General features: G+C 36.6%; 4 protein-coding genes across 8 annotated transcripts in view; 2 read left to right on the forward strand and 2 right to left on the reverse strand.

Annotated features, from left to right (window-relative positions):
- LOC107048075 (DET1 homolog) overlaps positions 1–13,833 on the forward strand; it is a 42,863-nt gene extending 29,030 nt beyond the window's left edge. Inside the window, exons 1-10 of one of the 5 annotated variants that reach the window (XM_029126764.1) lie at positions 8,223–9,352; positions 9,459–9,608; positions 9,719–10,210; positions 10,599–10,736; positions 10,834–10,978; positions 11,063–11,171; positions 11,455–11,647; positions 12,388–12,671; positions 13,253–13,459; positions 13,610–13,833. In XM_029126764.1, the coding sequence (XP_028982597.1) occupies positions 9,800–10,210; positions 10,599–10,736; positions 10,834–10,978; positions 11,063–11,171; positions 11,455–11,647; positions 12,388–12,671; positions 13,253–13,459; positions 13,610–13,793 (1,671 nt within the window). In that variant the 5' untranslated portion in view covers positions 8,223–9,352; positions 9,459–9,608; positions 9,719–9,799 and the 3' untranslated portion in view covers positions 13,794–13,833. Of the gene's footprint in view, positions 1–8,222; positions 9,353–9,458; positions 10,211–10,598; positions 10,737–10,833; positions 10,979–11,062; positions 11,172–11,454; positions 11,648–12,387; positions 12,672–13,252; positions 13,460–13,609 lie in introns of those variants that run through there. The other 4 variants (XM_029126763.1, XM_029126767.1, XM_029126765.1 and 1 more) reach the window with 4 other exon arrangements.
- Positions 1,029–5,836, reverse strand: LOC107048074. Its single transcript, XM_015271037.1, has 8 exons — positions 5,635–5,836; positions 4,435–4,840; positions 3,687–4,091; positions 3,451–3,582; positions 2,701–3,037; positions 2,083–2,315; positions 1,672–1,840; positions 1,029–1,243 (listed from the first exon to the last, which is right to left on the reverse strand). Exons 2-8 carry the CDS (start codon positions 4,833–4,835, stop codon positions 1,097–1,099), a joined length of 1,824 nt encoding a protein of 607 aa, XP_015126523.1. The 5' UTR covers positions 4,836–4,840; positions 5,635–5,836; the 3' UTR covers positions 1,029–1,096.
- Positions 6,459–8,212, reverse strand: LOC107048080 (bolA-like protein 3). The gene is made up of 4 exons (XM_015271052.2): positions 8,025–8,212; positions 7,383–7,509; positions 7,207–7,295; positions 6,459–6,623 (listed from the first exon to the last, which is right to left on the reverse strand). Exons 1-4 carry the CDS (start codon positions 8,064–8,066, stop codon positions 6,561–6,563), a joined length of 321 nt encoding a protein of 106 aa, XP_015126538.1. The 5' UTR covers positions 8,067–8,212; the 3' UTR covers positions 6,459–6,560.
- Positions 13,834–14,637: 804 nt separating the features above from the next.
- LOC107048023 (ribonucleoside-diphosphate reductase large subunit) lies at positions 14,638–20,017 on the forward strand. Its single transcript, XM_015270972.1, has 4 exons — positions 14,638–14,795; positions 16,888–16,976; positions 17,053–17,899; positions 18,353–20,017. The coding sequence occupies exons 1-4, from the start codon at positions 14,750–14,752 to the stop codon at positions 19,855–19,857; spliced, it is 2,487 nt and encodes an 828-aa protein (XP_015126458.1). The 5' UTR covers positions 14,638–14,749; the 3' UTR covers positions 19,858–20,017.
- Positions 20,018–20,483: the final 466 nt, after the last annotated feature.

Here is a 20,483-nt window from a genome sequence, read left to right on the forward strand (position 1 = left end):
GGGGGGGGGGGGGGGGGGGGGGGTGATTGGGATGTGATGGAGGATGTACATGTTTGGGAAAGGGCATGGGGGGAGTGTCTGGATGCCGCGGATCAAGGTTACACGAGAATCGACGGATACGTCATGTTGGGGCAGTATAACGTACGCGCGTGCGATTTGATGTTTCGGCCGGTCGGTGGGGGGGATTTCCGGGGATTTATTATAGTTCTTGAAGAAGGGCAAGAGAGGGCTTGGGGGAGGGGGGGAGAGAGAATTTTTTTTTTAGATTTTTGGAGCGGATTTGAGGGATAGAATGGGTTTGAAAAAAATTAAAGAAAAATACGTAAAACTGAAGTTTTTTGAAGTTTCAACAATTTTGATTTTTTTTTCAGAAAAATTTGAACAGATTTTGGTGAATTTTTAGGAATGCCCATTTGTCCCTTCAGAATGCATTCGTTGCTTTTCTCATCTGAACATTTTCTGTGAAGTTAGTGTCACTTTTGTTTTATCTTATTTTTTATTTTATGATAAACGTGGTTTTTATAAACCCATGCGCTTTTCAATATTTATAAAAAATTATTTCAATTGAAAAAAAATTTAATTGAAAAAAAAAATTTCATTTTTTTTAGTAGATTTTTTGATTTTTTTGAAAATTGTCTTTTCTTTGTGTTGCATTATTTCGTGATTAATTTTCAATTCTCATCAGTAACGTTTTTGGTAGCTCTCCTTTCCTCGTATAAAAAAATTCACAAACACCGAAATTCGTATGAGATTTCATGCTATTCATTAAAATCGTTTCTCCAAAAATTTTTGAGACATTTCTCTCCATGAAATTTAGCATTCGTTTGATTCTGCTGCTCTAACATTCGCTTTACGCTGACAATAGAATTTTTTTTCGAGCCACCGCAGCCATTCCGTTGAGCGAGTATCAACTGCCCACACATCAATTATTTTTACAATCTGATCAATTCCAGTTGAGTGAAGGAGTCCAGGTAGAAATAAATATCAACACTGAGCTGTTTTAATTTAAAAAAATCTTATAATTCATTTATTAATCAGTTAATTATCCATAATAATTTGAGAACACTTGGGATTATAAAAGTACAAAAATTGTTCCTCACGAGTCCAGGGAGTTGACGAAGTGGGAACGATCGACAATTCGCTGGGCCTCGTCGTACCTAGCTTTCAGGGTCTCGGGGTCGGATAAAAATCTCTGCCAGAGGATTGATTTCTCACGCTCTAGGGAGCCACTTGCAGTCTTAGTCTGAAAACCAACGAAACAATCGAGTGGTCGATTATATGTGCTCGAGGCAGTGAGAGGGGAAGAGGGGAATTCAGTTGAGTGAATTTTAACGCATCAAAACGGACGAAAAAATCAATAGACAAATCTAGCTAATTCTATAGAAAATTCTATTTAATTTCTCATTAACGAATAATCCTCACTCTTTTGAACTCAATTACTGATCTATAAAATACTTGAAATTTTGGCCAAATTAGATTGATGAAAACGGAAAAAAAATTGAGAAATTAAAAAAATTAAATAAAAATGAAAACGCAAACAAAATCATTTCAATAAAAATGTTAAAATTGTCGAATACAGTCGGCTGACTCTGCATGCAATGAAATAATGTTACTCAGACATTATGATTATGTCGAAATATGGCTGAGGCAAATTAATGAAGTTCAAATTACCACAATATCCTTGAACTTTTTCCTAGCTTCATTAACAGCGGTTTGAGCTGCTTCGACGTTGCTCGTCACTTCCTCCAGTTGAGTGGATATTTTGTAAGGCATCAGTTTAAAACTCTTCGTCAGTCCCTCAGACGTCTCGTGATCGTAAAGAGTCATCACGTCTTTCTCGCTGATGAATCAAAATTGAAATGTGATGAACAATTAATTCACTATTTTTCACTATTGTTCACTAAGTTTCCAATATATTTTTTTTTGTTGTTTTTTATTTTTTCTCAAATCAAAAGAATTTAAAAAAAAGAGAACTCATTCGGAAGCAAATTGCTAATGCATTAGCTATACTCATTTACAAAAAAATGCACTTGTCGACTTGTTTTTTCATATTTAATCTGTAAAAATTATTGTTGGACTTACAGAGGCCCCAGTATGTCGATTCTCGTGTCCAAATTAGAGCCCAGAATTTCCTCCTTCATTCTCCTGTTCTCCATCAATAATTCATCGTACTGTTTTGTCGATAAATCCAATGCATCCGTCTGTTTTTCCTTTCCAAGAACCAGCGATGAAAATAACTCGTTGAAAATATTCTGTTTGTACGACGGTGCCGTCATTATCGAATTGTATTTCTCCTGCTCCTTTTGCATAAACTCCTGAAAAATCAATTAATTGAACTGAAGCAATTCAACAAAAATCTTTAGTCAAAGAAACTGAGGAGCAAAATGGTGTCAATAATTTTTTCAAAAATTTCTTATCAGTATTTCCCTGATATATCGTAAACCATTGAGTTTACGGGAAAATGTCACTCTACCTTTTTTGCAGAGAATTAAATTCCCCACAAAAAATGTAGTTTGACATTTTCCCCTGAATCCACTGGTTTCAGAGATATTTGTGAAAATATCATTAGTAGATGAGAGAAGTTGGTGTAAAGGAGATTATCTTCAATGAGTTCTGGTATTTCTAATCGCGATTATCATTTTCATCGTCTCGGTTATCAATCATGTACTCATATATATTTTTAAAGAAACAGATACTCACACATCTCTTGGAAGCGTGTGAATACTCAGCAGCAAGATGATACCTCGCGTCGTTAACGAATTCAACAATTTCATTGAGTTTTCGCAATTGCACTTGCATGAGTATCGACAGTAAATCTGAGTGTGCATGACCCATGTCACGAGCAAAGTGCAAAAGTCTCTCGATCTTCGAGAGTCGTTTTTTTCTGCGCTCCAAACGTGCCTGACCATTCTCAAGAAGAATTCTAGTTATTACGAATTTTCCGTAGTAGTTTGCAGCCTCTTGCAGTCTAGTGTCCATTAGTAGATTCGTTTCCTCGAGGATGTCTCGTCTGGATATTAATTCTGCCATTTCAACTCTAGAAAACAATTTAAAGGGTAATTTTTCAACGAATGAAGGGAAGAGATGTAAAGAAATGACGAAACAAATCAGACAAGACGAATTGATTGTTCACGTTTTCTTAAACATAAGACTAGATCTCGATAACGAGTGGTTGTGGACAAAAATGTCAAATGATATTTTTTGTCGGAAATTTTGTCCGCTACAAAAAAGATCTTGACACATTTCATCGTAAAATCCCTAGTTTTCGGAATAGCGAAGAATTACTTCTGACGAATGAAGATAATTGACTAAAAACCACTGAAAAGAAATTCAACTATTTATTTTCGATGGAATTATTTATGAGGTCAACGTTTCCTCCATCTCTCTCAGACTCAGAGATGTTCATCGTTTTATCAATCTAGTGAATAATAATTAATTGGTAATTCTCACTTCATTTGAGCAACAGACTCCGGGGATTTGATTTCTCCATTATTGTATATCTCCAGGGCATGAGCTGCCACCGCCTCAGCGCCACATAATTTTTTTCTAGCTTCAATTTCTTCTAGAGTTGATGTTATTAAACTGAAAGGAATCAAATGATAATCCAAAATCTGAGGATTGACTTTGCTCTTCTTAAAATAAAATGAAAGAATAATTTTTCAAGTTCGGGAATTATTTGGTCTTACATATTCTGGCAAGTTATCAGTTCATACGCCCTTTCATTCTGCATCTGCTCGGTGGAGTCCTCATCGCAAAGATGATCGTGGGTGCTGGTGGATAACACATCGTTCTGCATTTTTTTCAACTCTCTGTTGACTTGAAATCTCAAATAATTGTTGTACGTGTCCGTGTGTTTGATGAAGAGATCGAGAGGCACTTGGGTCCACACAATGGGAGGTCCTTTCTTCTCAGCGGCATTGGCGTAGACTCCCACGAGGTTCTGGACGTCCTCGTAAGCCTCACGACAGGCCGAATCAAACTCGTCAACGAGACTCGCACAATCTTCGTAGATTTTATTCTCCTGAATCTGTATTTTGTGGAGTTGAGACTCTTCGGCTTCAATTTTTTCGTCCAACTGGGCCTCCAAGTCCCTGAAAATCTCACATACTTATAAATTAGGAAATTTAAGGGCTATGGACGTAGTTAGGGCACATGAAACCCCACCAAGTTTAATTTTACAGATATAAATTTAGTATATCTCCGAACCTGAGGGAGATAACTGAATTTTCGTAATAACCTTTTTTATAGCCCTTGATTTGCCTTACAAAAAAGGTAATGACAAAAATTTTACCATCTCCCTTAGATTTCGAGATATTCGCCTCGAAAAACAAAAATCTTCTTCTAGAATTTTTTTTAACAATCAAAAATGTTCATTTATCGTTAATAAAATTAGTCAATTTGTAAAAATTATTGGGCAGTGGTTTAAATACTCACTTGAGTGTCTTTAAACTCATCTCCAGCCCTTCAACATCCCTGACATCAGCGTCGTACGCCTCCTTCTCCACGTCATACTCCCTCCCAACATCTCCATCGCTTATCCTCTCAATCTGCGCCAACCTCAACAGCTCCGGAGTGTCTCCAGTTGCACCGAGCAACTCGGCCTCCAATTCGTCACCTGACAGCCATGCCCCTGTCTCCAGCAGACGTTTTCTCAGTTGCACCTCCTCCTTCAGTAGAATATTCTCCTGGCCCACGTGCTCACAGAACCATCTCAGGAAAGGCTGCACCGAGGTGTTCTCACACGTGTCGTTCAGTAATTTCGGAGTCAATTTGTATGAGTTGTTGGGCAATAGTTGTCGGATTTTTGACGACAAATCAGCACCTGTGATACTCATTTTATCTAGAAAAATCACAATAAAATGTCACGATCCCTTCTAGAATTTTTTTTAACAATCGAAAATGTTAATTTATTGTTGATATATTATTGGAATTAATTTGGAAGAAATATTGGGCAATAGTTGTTGGATTTTTTATGACAAATCAGCATCAGTGATAATGATTTTATTTAAAAAATCACAAGAAAATGTCACAATCCCTTCTAGAATTTTTTTTAATAATCGAAAATGTTTATTTATTGTTGATATATTGTTGGAATTAATTTGGAGGAAATATTGGGCAGTAGTTGTTGGATTTTTATGACAAATCAGCATCAGTGATAATGATTTTATTTTAAAAATCACAATAAAATGTCACGATCCCTTCTAGAATTTTTTTTTATAATCGAAAATGTTGATTTATTGTTGATATATAGTTGGAATTAATTTGGAGGAGATATTGGGAAATAGTTATTGGATTTTTTATGACAAATCAGCATCAGTGATAATGATTTTACTTTAAAAAACATAAGAAAATGTCACAATCCCTTCTAGAATTTTTTTTAACAATCGAAAATGTTCATTCATCATTAATAAATAGCTATAGTCGATTTGTGCGAATTATTGGACCATAGTTGTTGTATTTTTCACAACAAATCAGCACTGGACATTCATTTTATATAGAAAAGTCCCAATAAAAAAATCAAAAGTTCTTCTAGAATTTTTTTCGAATGGTAAAGTACTTTTTTTTAAATCCAATTGTTGCGAATGTTTATTCATTGTTAATTGATGGTTTTTGAGATTTTAAGGAGTTACTAACCTCAAAAATACAGTCATCTAGCACTGGGCCACATCTGTGAGCGTTTATCACTTGAATTCATTTGATGAGCTAATTACTTATGTTGTTTCACTTGGGGTTTGTTGTCACTGGGATTGGGGGTGGGGAATTGGTGCTGATTACTGGGTTTTCTTCGTTGAATCGCTTGACAGAAGACTGCAAAAGGAAAAACCGCCCCGGTTATTTGAAGATTCGAAGGGAAGTTGAGACGCGTCGCGTCCGGTGGCGCCAGTCGCCGATTTTTAATCTCAGTCGGTCTATAACCACTGGTCAATGATCATTTTGTTAGTTAAATTTTCATGTTACATTAGTTGTTACATTATTTCACTGGAATCGACTTTTTCCAATCTTTTTATTCCTGGAATAATTGGAGAATTCTTTCATTATTGATGATCATTTATGGGACAGATGGACATTCAACAAATTTTTGCTATAAATTTATTTTAGTTTCTCTTCATTTTATTTTTATTTTATATTTTTTCGTCATAAAATTTTTTAGAAGAATTATTCAATTATTTATTATCATTGATGGAACTGGTGGATATTCAACAAATTTTTGCTATAAATTAATTTTAGTTTCTCTTCATTTTATTTTTATTTTATATTTTTTCGTCATAAAAATTTTTAGAAGAATTATTCAATTATTTATTATCATTGATGGAACTGGTGGATATTCAACAAATTTTTGCTATAAATTTAATTCAATTTATCTTCATTTTGTTTTTATTTCGTTTTCCTCATAAAATTTGAGGACTAAAGATAATTAGAACTAAATTCTATAATCTGGGCAGTTCCTGTCAGATAAGTTGTATTTTTACTTCGATTTATCACTTTATTGGGAAACAGTATTTACATTTTTTTTACTCGGAGCAGTTTACACATTATTTCACTGTAAATTGAGAGGGGAACTAAGATGAGGGACTCGTGTGGATCCTGATGCCGTGCATGTCCTTTATTTCATCTTTCAGTGTCTGAAATAATCACAAGGTGATTAATTATCAATTGCGTTTAATCGGAAAATTGTAGAAGAAGAATCTGAAACTATTTTAGGAATTGTGGATTTATCTCTGCGAGGAGAGGTTCTAGAAGAAAATTTTATAAAAACGTTTTCTGAAATTTTCCTTCTCAAATTTTTTTTCTCTCAAATCTCTCAGGATCGAGATAATTGAACAGTTCATAAAGTATTAAAACTGTTCAAGTTTTAAACTGACATGAAGTGTCTCTTGAAATTTTATTCTTTACAAAATGAAGAAAATTAATTCAACTTAATTTGATTTTTTTTTATTTAATGTTTAGGAATTCTTTGTAAAATGATCAATTAATCGTTTTTGTCTTCTCAAGTCACCAATTGATAAAGTATTAATTTAGATTTATCGATGTCTATGAATTTTTTAAATGAAAAAAATCTATGAATCTCCGTCAAGTCATTGATGTCAAAAATATGAAGAAAAAAAATTTCTTTTTGAGAAAAATCAATTAATAAATTTATCACTCATCCAGTGATCAACATGATAGAGAAAAAAAAATAACAATTGATGAAAGTTTGGTGCTTACTTCGTTTATTAATCGATGTTGCTTGATTGTGTTCAATCCTTTGAATTCCGGGGCTATTACACTAATCTCAAACATTGCTCCACATCCACCTGACAGTAAAAAAAATGAAAAATGAAATTAATTCCGAAGGAGAATGCAAATTAATTTTTCCATTTTTCGTGTTTAATTTTTTTTACCCGAAATATCAGTGACTTCGATGACTTCTGCTTTTGGAAATTTGCTCCTCAAGAGTGTTGTCATTTTTTCCTCAGCTTTTTTGCCAGCCAGTGCTCCAGACTGGCCGTTCCACACCCGCGACAGTAACTGGAAAATTTTGACATTACGAATTTTTCTCATCACAACAAAAACAAAACGCCACCATATCCCCCCTAAAAAAAAACAAGGAAAACTCCGATGAAATGAAATCAATAAGCGAAGCAGAAACGTGGAAAATCACATTAGTTTCCGGGGAATTTTTGGGATTTTTCTTCATAATGAAGGAGTTTAGGAGGAAATATCATAAAACATTTTTTGTTGGAAATTTTGTCAGCTACAAAAAAGGTTCAGAGGCTATTTTCGCTGCAGGCCCTAGTTCTCGAGATATTTGAGGTATAGACAAGCTCAATTTTTTGATAAAAACAAAACGCCAACAAATTCTTCCCAAAAAACAACAGGGAAGACTACGATAAAATGATGAATGATAATATTATTTTTCTTATCATTGTCTAGTTGATGTAATGTTTGACTTAATGTTAATGTCCAGTGTGGCTTTTATCCTGGAGTCGTTTCCAAGAAAAATAGAGATAAAGATACAGAAAAAAATCACGTGGATATCATACCGAAATGCGTCGGTGGCTCGCGCTGACAATTCTTCCAAACATCTCAAGGAAATAACCCCCAAAACTCCAGTCCTCTCTCAACAATTCTCCAATAATTCCTCAACAATTTTCTCTCCTACTCCCCAAATCCACGTGTGAGCAGTCCTCTCGGCAACTCAACCAAAAGACAACAGAATCCCCCCAGTGCTGCCCCCTGCCCCTCCACAAACCGTCAACAACATCAGCTGTTCTTCAGAACCCCAAGACCGCGAAATCCCCAACTCCGAAGCCCAATTTTGTACCTTTTCTACCGAAAAAAAAACCCAACACTCGATTTTGCACTAATTTTTTAAGCTCAGGTAAATGTACTTATGCTCGTCCTGTCCCTGTGCTCGTTCAGGTGCTGCGAGCTATCACATTTTAATCATTTCGCCAGTCCCAAGAGTCTATCGAGAGTGAAATACGAGTGGAGTTATTATTTTAGTTAATAAGGACAGTTATCGACACCAGTGAAGAGTAATTTATTGAAGAATAAGAGAGAGAAATCCCACTCACGTCAACTGGTGCTACGACAGAGTGAATTCTTAAGCCGCAAGTCAAGAAACTCAATTTTTAAATGTTGATATCTGCGTTGTAACAGTAAAATGGGATTAAAAATCCCTTGACTGAGGTTTCGAAAAGGTCTCGACACCAGTGAAGAGTAATTTATTGAAGAATAAGAGAGAGAAATCCCACTCACGTCAACTGGTGCTACGACAGAGTGAATTCTTAAGCCGCAAGTCAAGAAACTCAATTTTTAAATGTTGATATCTGCGTTGTAACAGTAAAATGGGATTAAAAATCCCTTGACTGAGGTTTCGAAAAGGTCTCGACACCAGTGAACAGTAATTTATTGAAGAATAAGAGAGAGAAATCCCACTCACGTCAACTGGTGCTACGACAGAGTGAATTCTTAAGCCGCAAGTCAAGAAACTCAATTTTTAAATGTTGATATCTGCGTTGTAACAGTAAAATGGGATTAAAAATCCCTTGACTGAGGTTTCGAAAAGGTCTCGACACCAGTGAACCAGTGATTTATTGAAGAATAAGAGAGAAATCCCATTCACGTCAACTGGTGCTACGACAGAGTGAATTCAGAAACTCACAATTTTTAAATTGTTGATATCTGCGTTGTAATAGTAAAATGGTATTAAAAATCCCTTGACTGAGGTTTTGGAAAGTTAAAAAATCAATAAAAATACATAAGTCGTAGTGATATCTTAATATTTCACTGAAACGTCGAATTATAAGAATAGGTGCAATGGAAGTGGCGTTGATCCTATGCTCGTTTAGCAACCAACTGTCAACTGGTAATGGACTAAACGGATGAAAAAATCATTTAAAAGTTTGGACTGTTCAGTTGAAATATAATTTTGTGCCTCGAGATATTTTTTAATGTTGCTTTATCCCAAATAGGATACTCACGATGTAATTAGTTCGGATATAATCTTTCCATATCATTCATGGGGACATGGGCATGGGGACAAATGAGCGAGCGTAGGGACATGGGACTTTCCACGTTTATGGACCATTATTTATTAAAAAATAGTCATTATCATGATTAATGTGAGTGAATTATAATTCTGAAGTTTTTACTTTCTGATATATAATTTAAAATCTGGCATCTTTGCACTCATTTCAATTGAAATATTGGACTAATGATGTGTTCGTCTCAGATAGACGAGCGTTGGGTCATTGTCAAAGCGAAATTATTTTCAAAATAATCAATCAGGGATGGAGAGTGGATTGAGTGATCGATGATGACTGAGAAGGAGGGAAAGATCGAGTTTGTGACGGAGGAGTGTCCCATAAAGCCTCGAAAATTTCTGCCTCAGAACATTGTGATAAGACTTCGTCGACGCGAAACAATCGGGTGTCTACACCCGGGGACTCATGTCATCAATGCTCGACAGTTCTACCAGAATGTCTTTCCCAATTACACGGTTGTCAACGTGGAGAAACCTCCGTGCTTCCTGAGGAAGTTCAGCCCCGATGGCAGGTACCTGGTGGCTTTCAGCGCTGATCAGACTTCGATTGAGGTTTACAAGTATGAGGGGGCCTCTGCAGCTGCTGAACTACTGGTCAACTGCGACGGCGAGTTCATGGGGGACAAGAACGACGACAGGTCTTTTGATATTCGAAGCAGTATTTTCCATCGGTTTTTCAAGGTTTGTCGAGGGGCTTCATGATTTTTTGAGGAAATCGGGAACATTTTGGGATTTTCCTGGATAATGAAGGGGTTTAAGAGGAAATGTCAGAAGACATTTTTTGCTGGAAATTTTGTGAGCTACAAAAAAGGTTCAGAGACTATTTCTGCTGCAGCCACTAGTTCTCGAGATATTTGAAGTATAAAGAAACTTCATTTGTTCAGGGAACTTCACCTCAGTCATTACATTTTTTTAATTATCTCAATAATTAAGGGTTTTAGGAGAAAATGTTACATGACATTTTTTGTTGGAAATTTTGTGAGCTATAAAAAAGATTCAGAGACTATTTTAGCTGCAGCCACTAGTTCTCGAGATATTTGAATCATGAAGTTGATTTTTCTATTTTCAGCCAAAATGTGTGGTGAATGTTGTCGATAGTAATGAGCAATTGAACAGAGAATGCAGTTTATTTACTGATGATGGACGTTATGTAATTGTGGGATCAGCTAAACATATTCCTGAGGATTTGAGACCTCATTTTTATCAGGTAAAAACAGAAAAAATCAACGTCTCAAACATTCATTTTTGTCTTCTTTTTTTTTACGTTTTTAATTAACATTTTCATTTCTCAACTATTTCCACAGATTTATTCCAATAATGAAGCCCTCACCCCGAACCCCAGATCGCCTCTCGAGGACTACTGTCTTCACCTGGTGGACCTGAGGGGTGGAAAACTCTGTGATACTAGACGTTTTTATACCGATAAAATTTATCTCTCCCACAATCAAGGTAAATTCCACAAAAAAAAAACAGTTTAACAAATCATTGAAAAAAAAAATCATTTTCTGGTAAATTATTTTTGTTTATCTCTAGGGCTTTACTTGTACAAAGATATCTTAGCTGTTCTCTCTGTTCAACATCAGACGATACACATTTTTCAGATACTGGATGGAATGTTCATCAATGTTCGAACGATTGGAAGGTATGAACTAATTACCAATTGCGTAATTGTGAAAGAGTTCATTTAATATCAGCCATTGATTTTTGTTAATCATTTTAAAAATCTAACAGACATCACAATTTTCTGTCAAGATTTTGTGTAATATTTTCTACAAAGCTGCAGAATTTTTCAATAGAATGGACCAAAAGTGATGGAATTTTTAAAAGTTCAATTGAAATCTGATGGAATTTTCCACAATTTCCAATTTTTAATTAATCAATTACTGCGCATAAAAAATGTTTTTTTTTTCATTGTCAAATTTAAGATTCTGTTTGGAAGATGAGGCTTATCTGGTGGCATCTGCCTGGCCGGGCGGAAACTCTCGACCCTTTCGAGACGGAACGATTAATTCTCTCAAACACAAATTACTGGTTTATCTGTACAAAAGAGCGGCTTACATCAGTGATAATGGGAGAGACCCCTATGAGCTTCGAAGGTTCTACCAGTACTTCGATCAGGTAATGATGAAACAATATATTTTTGAATGGAATTTCTACGACGATGTACTTTCAATTGAGTTCACTGCAGAGGTAGGCAAAATCGTAGTAAAGAATTCAAATGATTTTATTACATACAAAATCAGGTAACTGTATTGCAGAATTTTTCAAATTTTATTATCATTTTATTACATTAATTATCAATTACATTTGCAATTTTTCAAATTTTAATTTCAAATATTTTATAAATTAGTAATCAACTTCGCAAGAATGATGATTATTTGATTAATTGAAAAATTAAAATCAGATATTGAGAATTAATCGATTAATTATAATTGAGAATCAAAAATTATTGAATTCATTACACGCACATACATGCATTATTTATTTTAGGACATTATACATGCAAAATTAGTTACCCTGACACTAAAAATAGGAAATTTCGAATTTGACGATAAAACGGTTTAAGTCGACTTATCTCCCAGTCTAGTTTTTGAGGAATATTTCTGAATCTAAGGGAGATAGCGAAATTTTCTTAATTGCATTTGTTGTAGCTCTCAATCAGCTCTGCAGAAAACGTTACAACAAAAATTTGCTATCCCCCTTAGATTCCGAGATATTCATTGAAAACAGGTCAATAGTCAAAATTGATTTGTACCGTTTCACCTCTTCGCTACTGAATTTTGCTTCGATTCGCAAGTAAAAAACAGAATGATGAAACAATGAGGTAAATTCTTCGATCAAAATGATTATCTGTGGAGTTTTTCTTGCAGTACAATGCCCTGAGAATGTGGAAAATGCAGTTACTTGACACCAATCATATCCTCGTGAGGTATGCAAGTGAGGAGGTGGCGACCCTTCAAGCTAATGATCCTAATGCACATCCTGCACTGCTGGTGGTCTACGACATGGTATCAGCGAAGGTTCTCGCAGCCTATGACAATGCCTCTCCTCACATGCTCACGCAACTCGAGAACTTCAGTGATTTTTTCAGGAATGCCGACTGCCAGTACATCTGCTCGCCTTCCAACAACATTTATGCCAGGTAATGTTTTTATTGTACATATTGAAAGACTCGAGGTCATTGCATAATATTCTGTACGTTTGTGGGATTTATTTTGTTACAAAATTATTGAACTAAGAGAAAAAATTGGGTGTGTGTTCCACGTGAGAATATTTGATGGAATGGAACAGATTTACTTGAGGGAAATTGAGGAGTTTGATAGAAAGAAATTTAATATCTTTCACAGAAATGAAATTTTTGTCATGATCGTGAGAAATCTCTAGAAGAATTCGAACTGTTGGCAGGCAGAGGTTTATACTATAGAAAGAATACATTGACGAGGAAAGAATATTTTTCCCCCAAAAAAATTTCCCCCTCGAAATTATTTTGGTTTCCCAATAACACAGTTTTCGTCAAGAAAATTGTAGTTTCTTCTCGAAATTACCATTTGTTCTATTTGTTCTATGAATAGATAATACAAAAGGTGCTTTGTGTCATGAAGATTATGCCTTTATGCCTAAAATGAAAATGAAAATGAAGATGCAACTGAAGATGAAAACGAAAATGACAATAAAAAATGACAATTAAAAATAAAAATATAAATTTCTCCTTTTGGATTTTAGACTGATGCAGCAGAGGTTCAAACAGACGATTGTGAGTGCCAGATACGGTGGTGTGACAGAAGCCACTAAAAGATTGCTCTCGCAATTACCAATCTGTGCACAATCGTATTCTAGTTCACCCTATCTCGATCTCTCACTCTTCTGTTACGATGATAAATGGGTGTCGATGATGGAGAGACCAAAGGCCTGTGCTGAGCATCCAATAAGGTAAGAGGACAATAATCAACAGATGAAAAATCCCAAGTCGACAAAAATTAAATTCAATTTTCGTAAAATTGAAAATAATCCACGCATGAAAAAATTTAACAGACGAATCCTCGTCTCCTGAAGTAATGACTGATTTATTTTTCTTCTCAGATTTTATGCTAGAGACTCAGGCCTTCTGAAGTTCCGAATGTACGCTGGGATGCTGGGGAGAACGACTCCTGTTGTCGCCAGACGTCTCGTTGCATTTACCTTTCATCCGACTGATCCATTTGCCATTTCTGTCCAGCGCACAAACGCTGAATACATTGTTAGCTTTCATGTTCGTCATATTTGAATTGTTTTAAGTATTTTAATAAAGAAATTATTTAAAAACACTCCTTTCACATCATGAATTTGGTACTCGAGGGAAAGAACATTTCATTGTTTAAGCAATTATTTCCACATCCAATTTTTCCATTAATTTATCACGATATTGTGAAGAATGGATACATTTAATAAATAAATAACTGTTTATTCAAGATTTTGGGGCAAAAAAGAGATGCAAAAAGGAGTGACGCCTCCGCGGACTAGAAACGAAGATAAAAGAATAAAACAGCCCCTTTCGATTTTTTTTTGTAATTCTCATAACTCAAACAAATTCATCAATTGAGATCAGTCTAGGCTCATTCTAAAGGGGAATAAGTCTAGTTTCCATGGAAAAAAATTATTTTATTTTATTTAAAACTGAATGAGCTGTTAACATTTTTGAAAAAATCAAAGGGACCCGTTTTACCCCACTCTCCCCTTGAGATGAACATTGGCCTTGATTTTCGTTTCAAACTGCACATTAGGCTAATACGAAATTAATTAAAATAAAAATTGATACAGAAAAGATGAAGTTGCGTCTATATAGGGGAGGGTAGGGTAAAATGGACACTTTCGACGTTTTTAAAATTATTCATAACTCAGAAACAAATGTATCAATGGAGCTCAGTTTAGGCTCATCACAAAGGGAAAGAATTGTTCTTTGTAGTAAAAAAAAAAAAGATTAAATTTCATCAACATTTCAACCTGTCACTAATATTTTTTTAAAAGTCAAAAGTGTCCATGTTACCCCAACTTCCCCTAGATGAAAATGCGATGGTCTATGAAGAGGGGAAGGGGGGGGGAGCCTGACAGCCGTTACGAACCCTCGTCATGTGACGCATTTGCGTCTCCGTACGGTCCTGTACGCAGTTAATAAAAAGTCCCCCTCTTTTCTGTGAAATAATAATTGTTATTGAAGAAATCTGATGACAAATTATTGACAAAATGATGGGGAAAGGAATTATTGGAAGAATGTTTGTGGTCAAACGTGGTAAGTAATTAATAATGCGCATTGATGCTCTGAATAATTGAAAATTGAATTGAAATGAATTCTCCGACGTTGTTTTCATTCTCAATGTCTGCTGACCCAACGATGCGATTTCGACGAATCGAGGCTCATTTTGAAGCTCGAGAAATTTATTTTGAAGGAAAAAAAAAATCTTGAATTTCACTCAGCCGATCTCGAGCTGTTGACGAGTGAAAACACCCCGTTTTTGCCCAATAATAGCTTCCAACAATAGGGTAAACAGGTCTATTTTTGGACGGGGGTTAGTTTCTGGACGATTTCAACCTGCATTGAATATTCCGCAAATAAAATGAAAATTGTACTGATTATTTCAACTTTCAATAGTATTACCAGTGAATTATCATGTGATCAATTATTTTTTCTATCGATCGACATTTAATAAATAAAAAAAACATGACCCAGTCGTCCGGAAATTGGGGGTTTCGGCTGCATTTAACTATTTCTTAATTTAATTATTCTTTGTTTTGTTATTTTCACTTCAAATAATTTTTTTCTGCTAATTAAGACATTCTTGAAGGTGACGAAGCCATCACATCCCCATTTAGGTGATTCTTTTATTTTAGATTCCACATTGTTGAAAATTTTTGTTTTAAATTTGTGGGACATTTTTTGGAAATTCTTATCGAATTGAATTACCACTGAATCATTTTTTTTTCTATCGATCCACATTTAATAAATAAAAAACATGACCCAGTCGTCCGGAAATTAGAGGTTTCGGCTGCATTTAACTATTTCTTAATTTAATTATTCTTTGTTTTGTTATTTTCACTTCAAATAATTTTTTTCTGCTAATTAAGACATTCTTGAAGGTGACGAAGCCATCACATCCCCATTTAGGTGATTCTTTTATTTTAGATTCCACATTGTTGAAAATTTTTGTTTTAAATTTGTGGGACATTTTTTGGAAATTCTTATCGAATTGAATTACCACTGAATTTTTTTTTTTTCTATCGATCCACATTTAATAAATAAAAAACATGACCCAGTCGTCCGGAAATTAGAGGTTTCGGCTGCATTTAACTATTTCTTAATTTAATTATTCTTTGTTTTGTTATTTTCACTTCAAATAATTTTTTTCTGCTAATTAAGAAATTTTTGAAGGTGAGGAAGCCATCACATCCCCATTTAGGTGATTCTTTTATTTTAGATTCCACATTGTTGAAAATTTTTGTTTTAAATTTGTAGGACATTTTTGGAAATTCTTATCGAATTGAATTACCACTGAATCATTTTTTTTTCTATCGATCCACATTTAATAAATAAAAAACATGACCCAGTCGTCCGGAAATTAGAGGTTTCGGCTGCATTTAACTATTTCTTAATTTAATTATTCTTTGTTTTGTTATTTTCACTTCAAATAATTTTTTTCTGCTAATTAAGATATTCTTGAAGGTGAAGAAGCCATCACATCCCCATTTAGGTGATTCTTTTATTTTAGATTCCACATTGTTGAAAATTTTTGTTTTAAATTTGTAGGACATTTTTGGAAATTCTTATCGAATTGAATTACCACTGAATCATTTTTTTTTCTATCGATCGACATTTAATAAATAAAAAACATGACCCAGTCGTTCGGAAATTAGAAGTTTCGGCTGCATTTAACTATTTTTTAATTTAATTATTCTTTGTTTTGTTATTTTCACTTCAAATTTTTTTTTTTCTGCTAATTAAACCATTCTTGAAAATTCAGAATTTCGAGGAAAAATCAAAGAGAACTGTAAATTTCAGTTCCATTTTCCCCTGAAAATGAGTAGAAACCCAGAAAAATCCTGCAGTTTCAGATTTCACTGAAAATCCAATGTAATTTGGCACTGAATAAATATTAGATTGGAAATCCAAATAAACTAAGGAATCCTCATCGAATCCTCGTAAGCTGCTTAAAACCTGGAATTTTCCAGAACTTTCAGTGAACCTGAAATTTCATTTTTTTTCCAACACCGTACCACAACCCCCGAATTCCCTCCCCCGTCCAGCAATCGTCCTGTTCCCCCACTTCAATAAACAATAAACTTCGTCAATGACCCGAGCCAACGGAAAACAAATTGCCTACTCCCAGATGGACGTAAGGAGGAGGTCCACTACGACAAGATCACCTCCAGGATCCAGAAACTCTGCTACAACCTGGACATGGACTTCGTGGACCCTGTGAGCATCCCCTCGCCCCTAAGCCGTTCCCCAATGTTTCAGCCCTGAAATTTCACGAGGAAAAAATTCTTTCCAGCCTGCAATCACCCTGCGAGTGGTCAGCGGTCTGTACTCCGGTGTCACCACAGTCGAGCTCGATAATCTGGCAGCAGAGACAGCAGCCACAATGACAACAATTCACCCAGACTACGCAGTCCTAGCAGCAAGAATAGCAGTGGCAAATCTCCACAAGGAGACGAAGAAGAGTTTCAGCGAGGTAATGAGGGACCTCCACAACGCCACAGATCCCATAACCCAGGAGCACACCCCAGTAATCAGCAAACACCACAACGAAATAATCCAGAAGCACGCAGAGAGGCTGGACTCAGCGATAATCTACACCCGAGACTTCAGCTACAATTACTTTGGCTTCAAAACCCTGGAGCGCAGTTATCTGCTGAAAATCAATGGCAAAGTCGTTGAGAGGCCTGCCCACATGCTGATGAGAGTGGCAGTTGGAATACACGAGGAGGACATCGACAGAGTCATTGAGACGTACAATTATCTGTCCAAGAGATACTTCACTCATGCCTCACCAACGCTCTTCTCAGCCTGCACTTGCAGACAACAGATGTCCAGCTGTTTTCTGCTGACAATGACTGAGGACAGTATCGAGGGCATCTACGACACCCTCAAGAGGTGTGCACTGATAAGCAAGTCAGCTGGTGGTGTTGGAGTCAATGTTCACTGCATCAGAGCCAAGGGCACGCGAATAGCTGGCACCAATGGGGTGTCCAATGGACTTGTGCCCCTGCTTCGTGTTTACAATAATACAGCGCGTTACGTTGATCAGGGGGGTAACAAACGCCCTGGGGCATTTGCCGTCTATCTCGAGCCGTGGCACGCTGATATCTTCGATTTTCTGGATCTCAAGAAGAATACAGGTACATTAAACCTGGTTGGGAGAGCTTTTACATTCGTTTTGACCCTGAATTTTGTCCTCAACTTGTTTTTATTTACTTGTTTTCATTTTTTATGTCGAAAAAACTTCGTCAAAAAATTTGAAAGAAACTTTTAAACTTTTGACGTATTTTGACGTAATTTTTCTTCTACTTTTTTTTTATTGTGCAATAATAATTATTAGGGACTCCTGCGTGATGTAAAATCCAATGGAAATTGTGATATATTTAAAATTATGAAGATGGAAAAGCAAAATTTTACAGAATCATGGACTATTTTGATTCATTCTTATAAGTCGAAGAAATTTATGAGAAAAATAAGAATATTATTGATAGCTGTGATTATGTTGGCATTCAAGACCTCGGCAAAGTCAGCCTGTTCCCCTAGATGACGAGTTCTGAGGTACTCAAAACTCAAATAAATTTTCAAATCCACAGGAAAAGAGGAATACCGAGCACGTGAGCTATTCTACGCCCTGTGGATACCCGATTTGTTCATGAAACGTGTCCTGGCAGACGGTCCCTGGAGTCTGATGTGCCCCCACGAGTGTCCAGGCCTCTGTGACACTTGGGGTGAGGAATTCGATAAGCTGTACACAAAGTACGAGGAGGAGGCTCGTTACAAGCGTCAAGTGCCAGCCCGGGAGCTGTGGACAGCAATTCTAATGTCACAAGTTGAGACTGGAACTCCCTACATGCTGTACAAGGATGCCTGCAACAGGAAATCCAATCAGAAGAACCTTGGAACAATAAAATGCAGCAACTTGTGCACCGAGATCGTTGAGTACTCGAGCCCCGATGAAGTTGCTGTCTGCAATTTGGCATCGATAGCAGTCAACATGTTTGTGGATCCAGTGAAGAAGACCTATGACTTCGACAAACTCAAGACAGTCGTCAAAGTTGTCACCAGAAATCTCGACAGGGTCATCGACGTCAATTACTATCCAGTTGAGGAGGCAAGAGTCTCCAACATGAGACACCGTCCCATGGGAATTGGAGTTCAGGGTCTGGCAGATGCATTCCTACTGATGCGTTATCCATTCGACAGTGATGAGGCCCAGAAACTCAACATCCAGATCTTCGAGACCCTCTACTATGGTGCCCTGGAGGCATCCTGTGAACTCGCCCAAGAGAAGGGTACTTACGAGACGTACAAAGGCTCGCCAGTCAGCCAGGGCATCCTCCAGTACGACATGTGGGGTGTCACACCGACAAACCTCTGGGACTGGGCTAAACTCAAGGAGAAAATATCTCAACACGGGGTCAGGAACTCTCTGCTACTGGCACCAATGCCAACAGCATCAACAGCCCAGATCCTGGGTAACAACGAGGCCATCGAGCCCTACACCAGCAACATCTACTCCAGGCGTGTGCTGTCTGGTGAATTTCAGGTCGTCAATCCCCATCTGCTGAGGGACCTCACTGATCGCAATCTCTGGGACGATCACATGAAGAATCTGATAATAGCGAATAATGGGTCAATTCAGAGTATTGAGGAAATACCAGCAGACCTCAAGGCACTCTACAGAACAGTCTGGGAGATTCCCCAGAGGATGATCCTCAAAATGGCTGCTGATCGCGGGGCTTTTGTCGATCAGTCACAGTCACTCAATGTTCACATGGCCAATCCAACCACTGAGAAACTCACGTCCATGCATTTCTTCGGTTGGGAAGCTGGATTGAAGACTGGAATGTACTATCTCAGGACTAAACCTGCCACCAATGCCATTCAGTTCACTGTCGACAAGACGAGGCTCAGGGCGAATAAACCGGCCAATGTGGGCAATGAGTCCTTGGATGAGTCTCTCAACAAGTCACTCAATGCCTCCATCAATGCTTCCCTCAATAAGTCTCTCAATACCTCGGCCAATACGTCGCTTGAGGATCCTGCTCTCGTATGCTCGAGGGAGAATGGCGATGACTGCGTGGCCTGCAGTGGATGAGTACTATTTATTTTTTTACCCACAGTATTTTTGAATAAGCCCTGGTTAAGCTGTATTTTAAGATATTTCTCGAGTTTTTGGAGGGGGCTGTGAATTTTTTGTACAACGCAGTTGATCTGTCATTATTATGTGGAGAAGAATAAAAGTTTGGATTTTGTAAGACCGTTGTAATTTTTTATTCTCGGTCGGATGGAAATCATCACTGAGTTTTTATTTTATTCTCGTGGTGAAGGAGAATGAAAAATTACCGAATTTAAAAAATCATTTTCCATTTTTTATTTCACTAGGCGAGAAACATTAATCCACTGGAAACAAAATTTGGGAATTGAAACCATAATGCTCGATTCAACTGGAATCCTTCAAACACGACCAAACGTCTTTGTTAATTATGCGTTTGTCTGATTGACTAATCGGTTTGGGAAAAATGTCAAAAGAAATTTTTTATAGCTAACGAAGTTTTGCAAAAAAATCTCGATGTTCAGGAAGAGGAGGGAACCCATGGCAAATTCCTCATTTCCTCCGATTTTTCAGTATTTTCTTCGGAAACATGATGTGAAAAAAGAGATGTCACACTCTGATTCACCCGTGAAAAATTGAGAAGGGCACGCATGCAATCGATTTAATCG

This window comes from Diachasma alloeum, unplaced genomic scaffold, assembly GCF_001412515.2.
Source record: "Diachasma alloeum isolate Michigan unplaced genomic scaffold, Dall2.0 Dall_scaffold_00185, whole genome shotgun sequence".
NCBI classification, from domain to species: Eukaryota; Metazoa; Arthropoda; class Insecta; order Hymenoptera; family Braconidae; genus Diachasma; species Diachasma alloeum.

What these genes read in the sequence shown, in the direction of transcription:
- LOC107048080 (XM_015271052.2), bottom strand. Translation starts at nt 8,066, where the DNA reads ATGTTTGGAAGAATTGTCAGCGCGAGCCACCGACGCATTTCG. An exon ending in CGAAGTCACTGATATTTCGG is followed by an intron (nt 7,296 to 7,382) that starts GTAAAAAAAATT and finishes TTTTACTGTCAG; the next exon opens with GTGGATGTGGAGCAATGTTT. An exon ending in AACATCGATTAATAAACGAA is followed by an intron (nt 6,624 to 7,206) that starts GTAAGCACCAAA and finishes TGATTATTTCAG; the next exon opens with ACACTGAAAGATGAAATAAA.
- LOC107048023 (XM_015270972.1), top strand. Translation starts at nt 14,750, where the DNA reads ATGATGGGGAAAGGAATTATTGGAAGAATGTTTGTGGTCAAACGTG. An exon ending in AATGTTTGTGGTCAAACGTG is followed by an intron (nt 14,796 to 16,887) that starts GTAAGTAATTAA and finishes GCCTACTCCCAG; the next exon opens with ATGGACGTAAGGAGGAGGTC. An exon ending in GGATCTCAAGAAGAATACAG is followed by an intron (nt 17,900 to 18,352) that starts GTACATTAAACC and finishes TCAAATCCACAG; the next exon opens with GAAAAGAGGAATACCGAGCA.
- LOC107048074 (XM_015271037.1), bottom strand. Translation starts at nt 4,835, where the DNA reads ATGAGTATCACAGGTGCTGATTTGTCGTCAAAAATCCGACAACTATTG. An exon ending in ATGAGTTTAAAGACACTCAA is followed by an intron (nt 4,092 to 4,434) that starts GTGAGTATTTAA and finishes TGAGATTTTCAG; the next exon opens with GGACTTGGAGGCCCAGTTGG. An exon ending in ATCGACATACTGGGGCCTCT is followed by an intron (nt 1,841 to 2,082) that starts GTAAGTCCAACA and finishes TTGATTCATCAG; the next exon opens with CGAGAAAGACGTGATGACTC.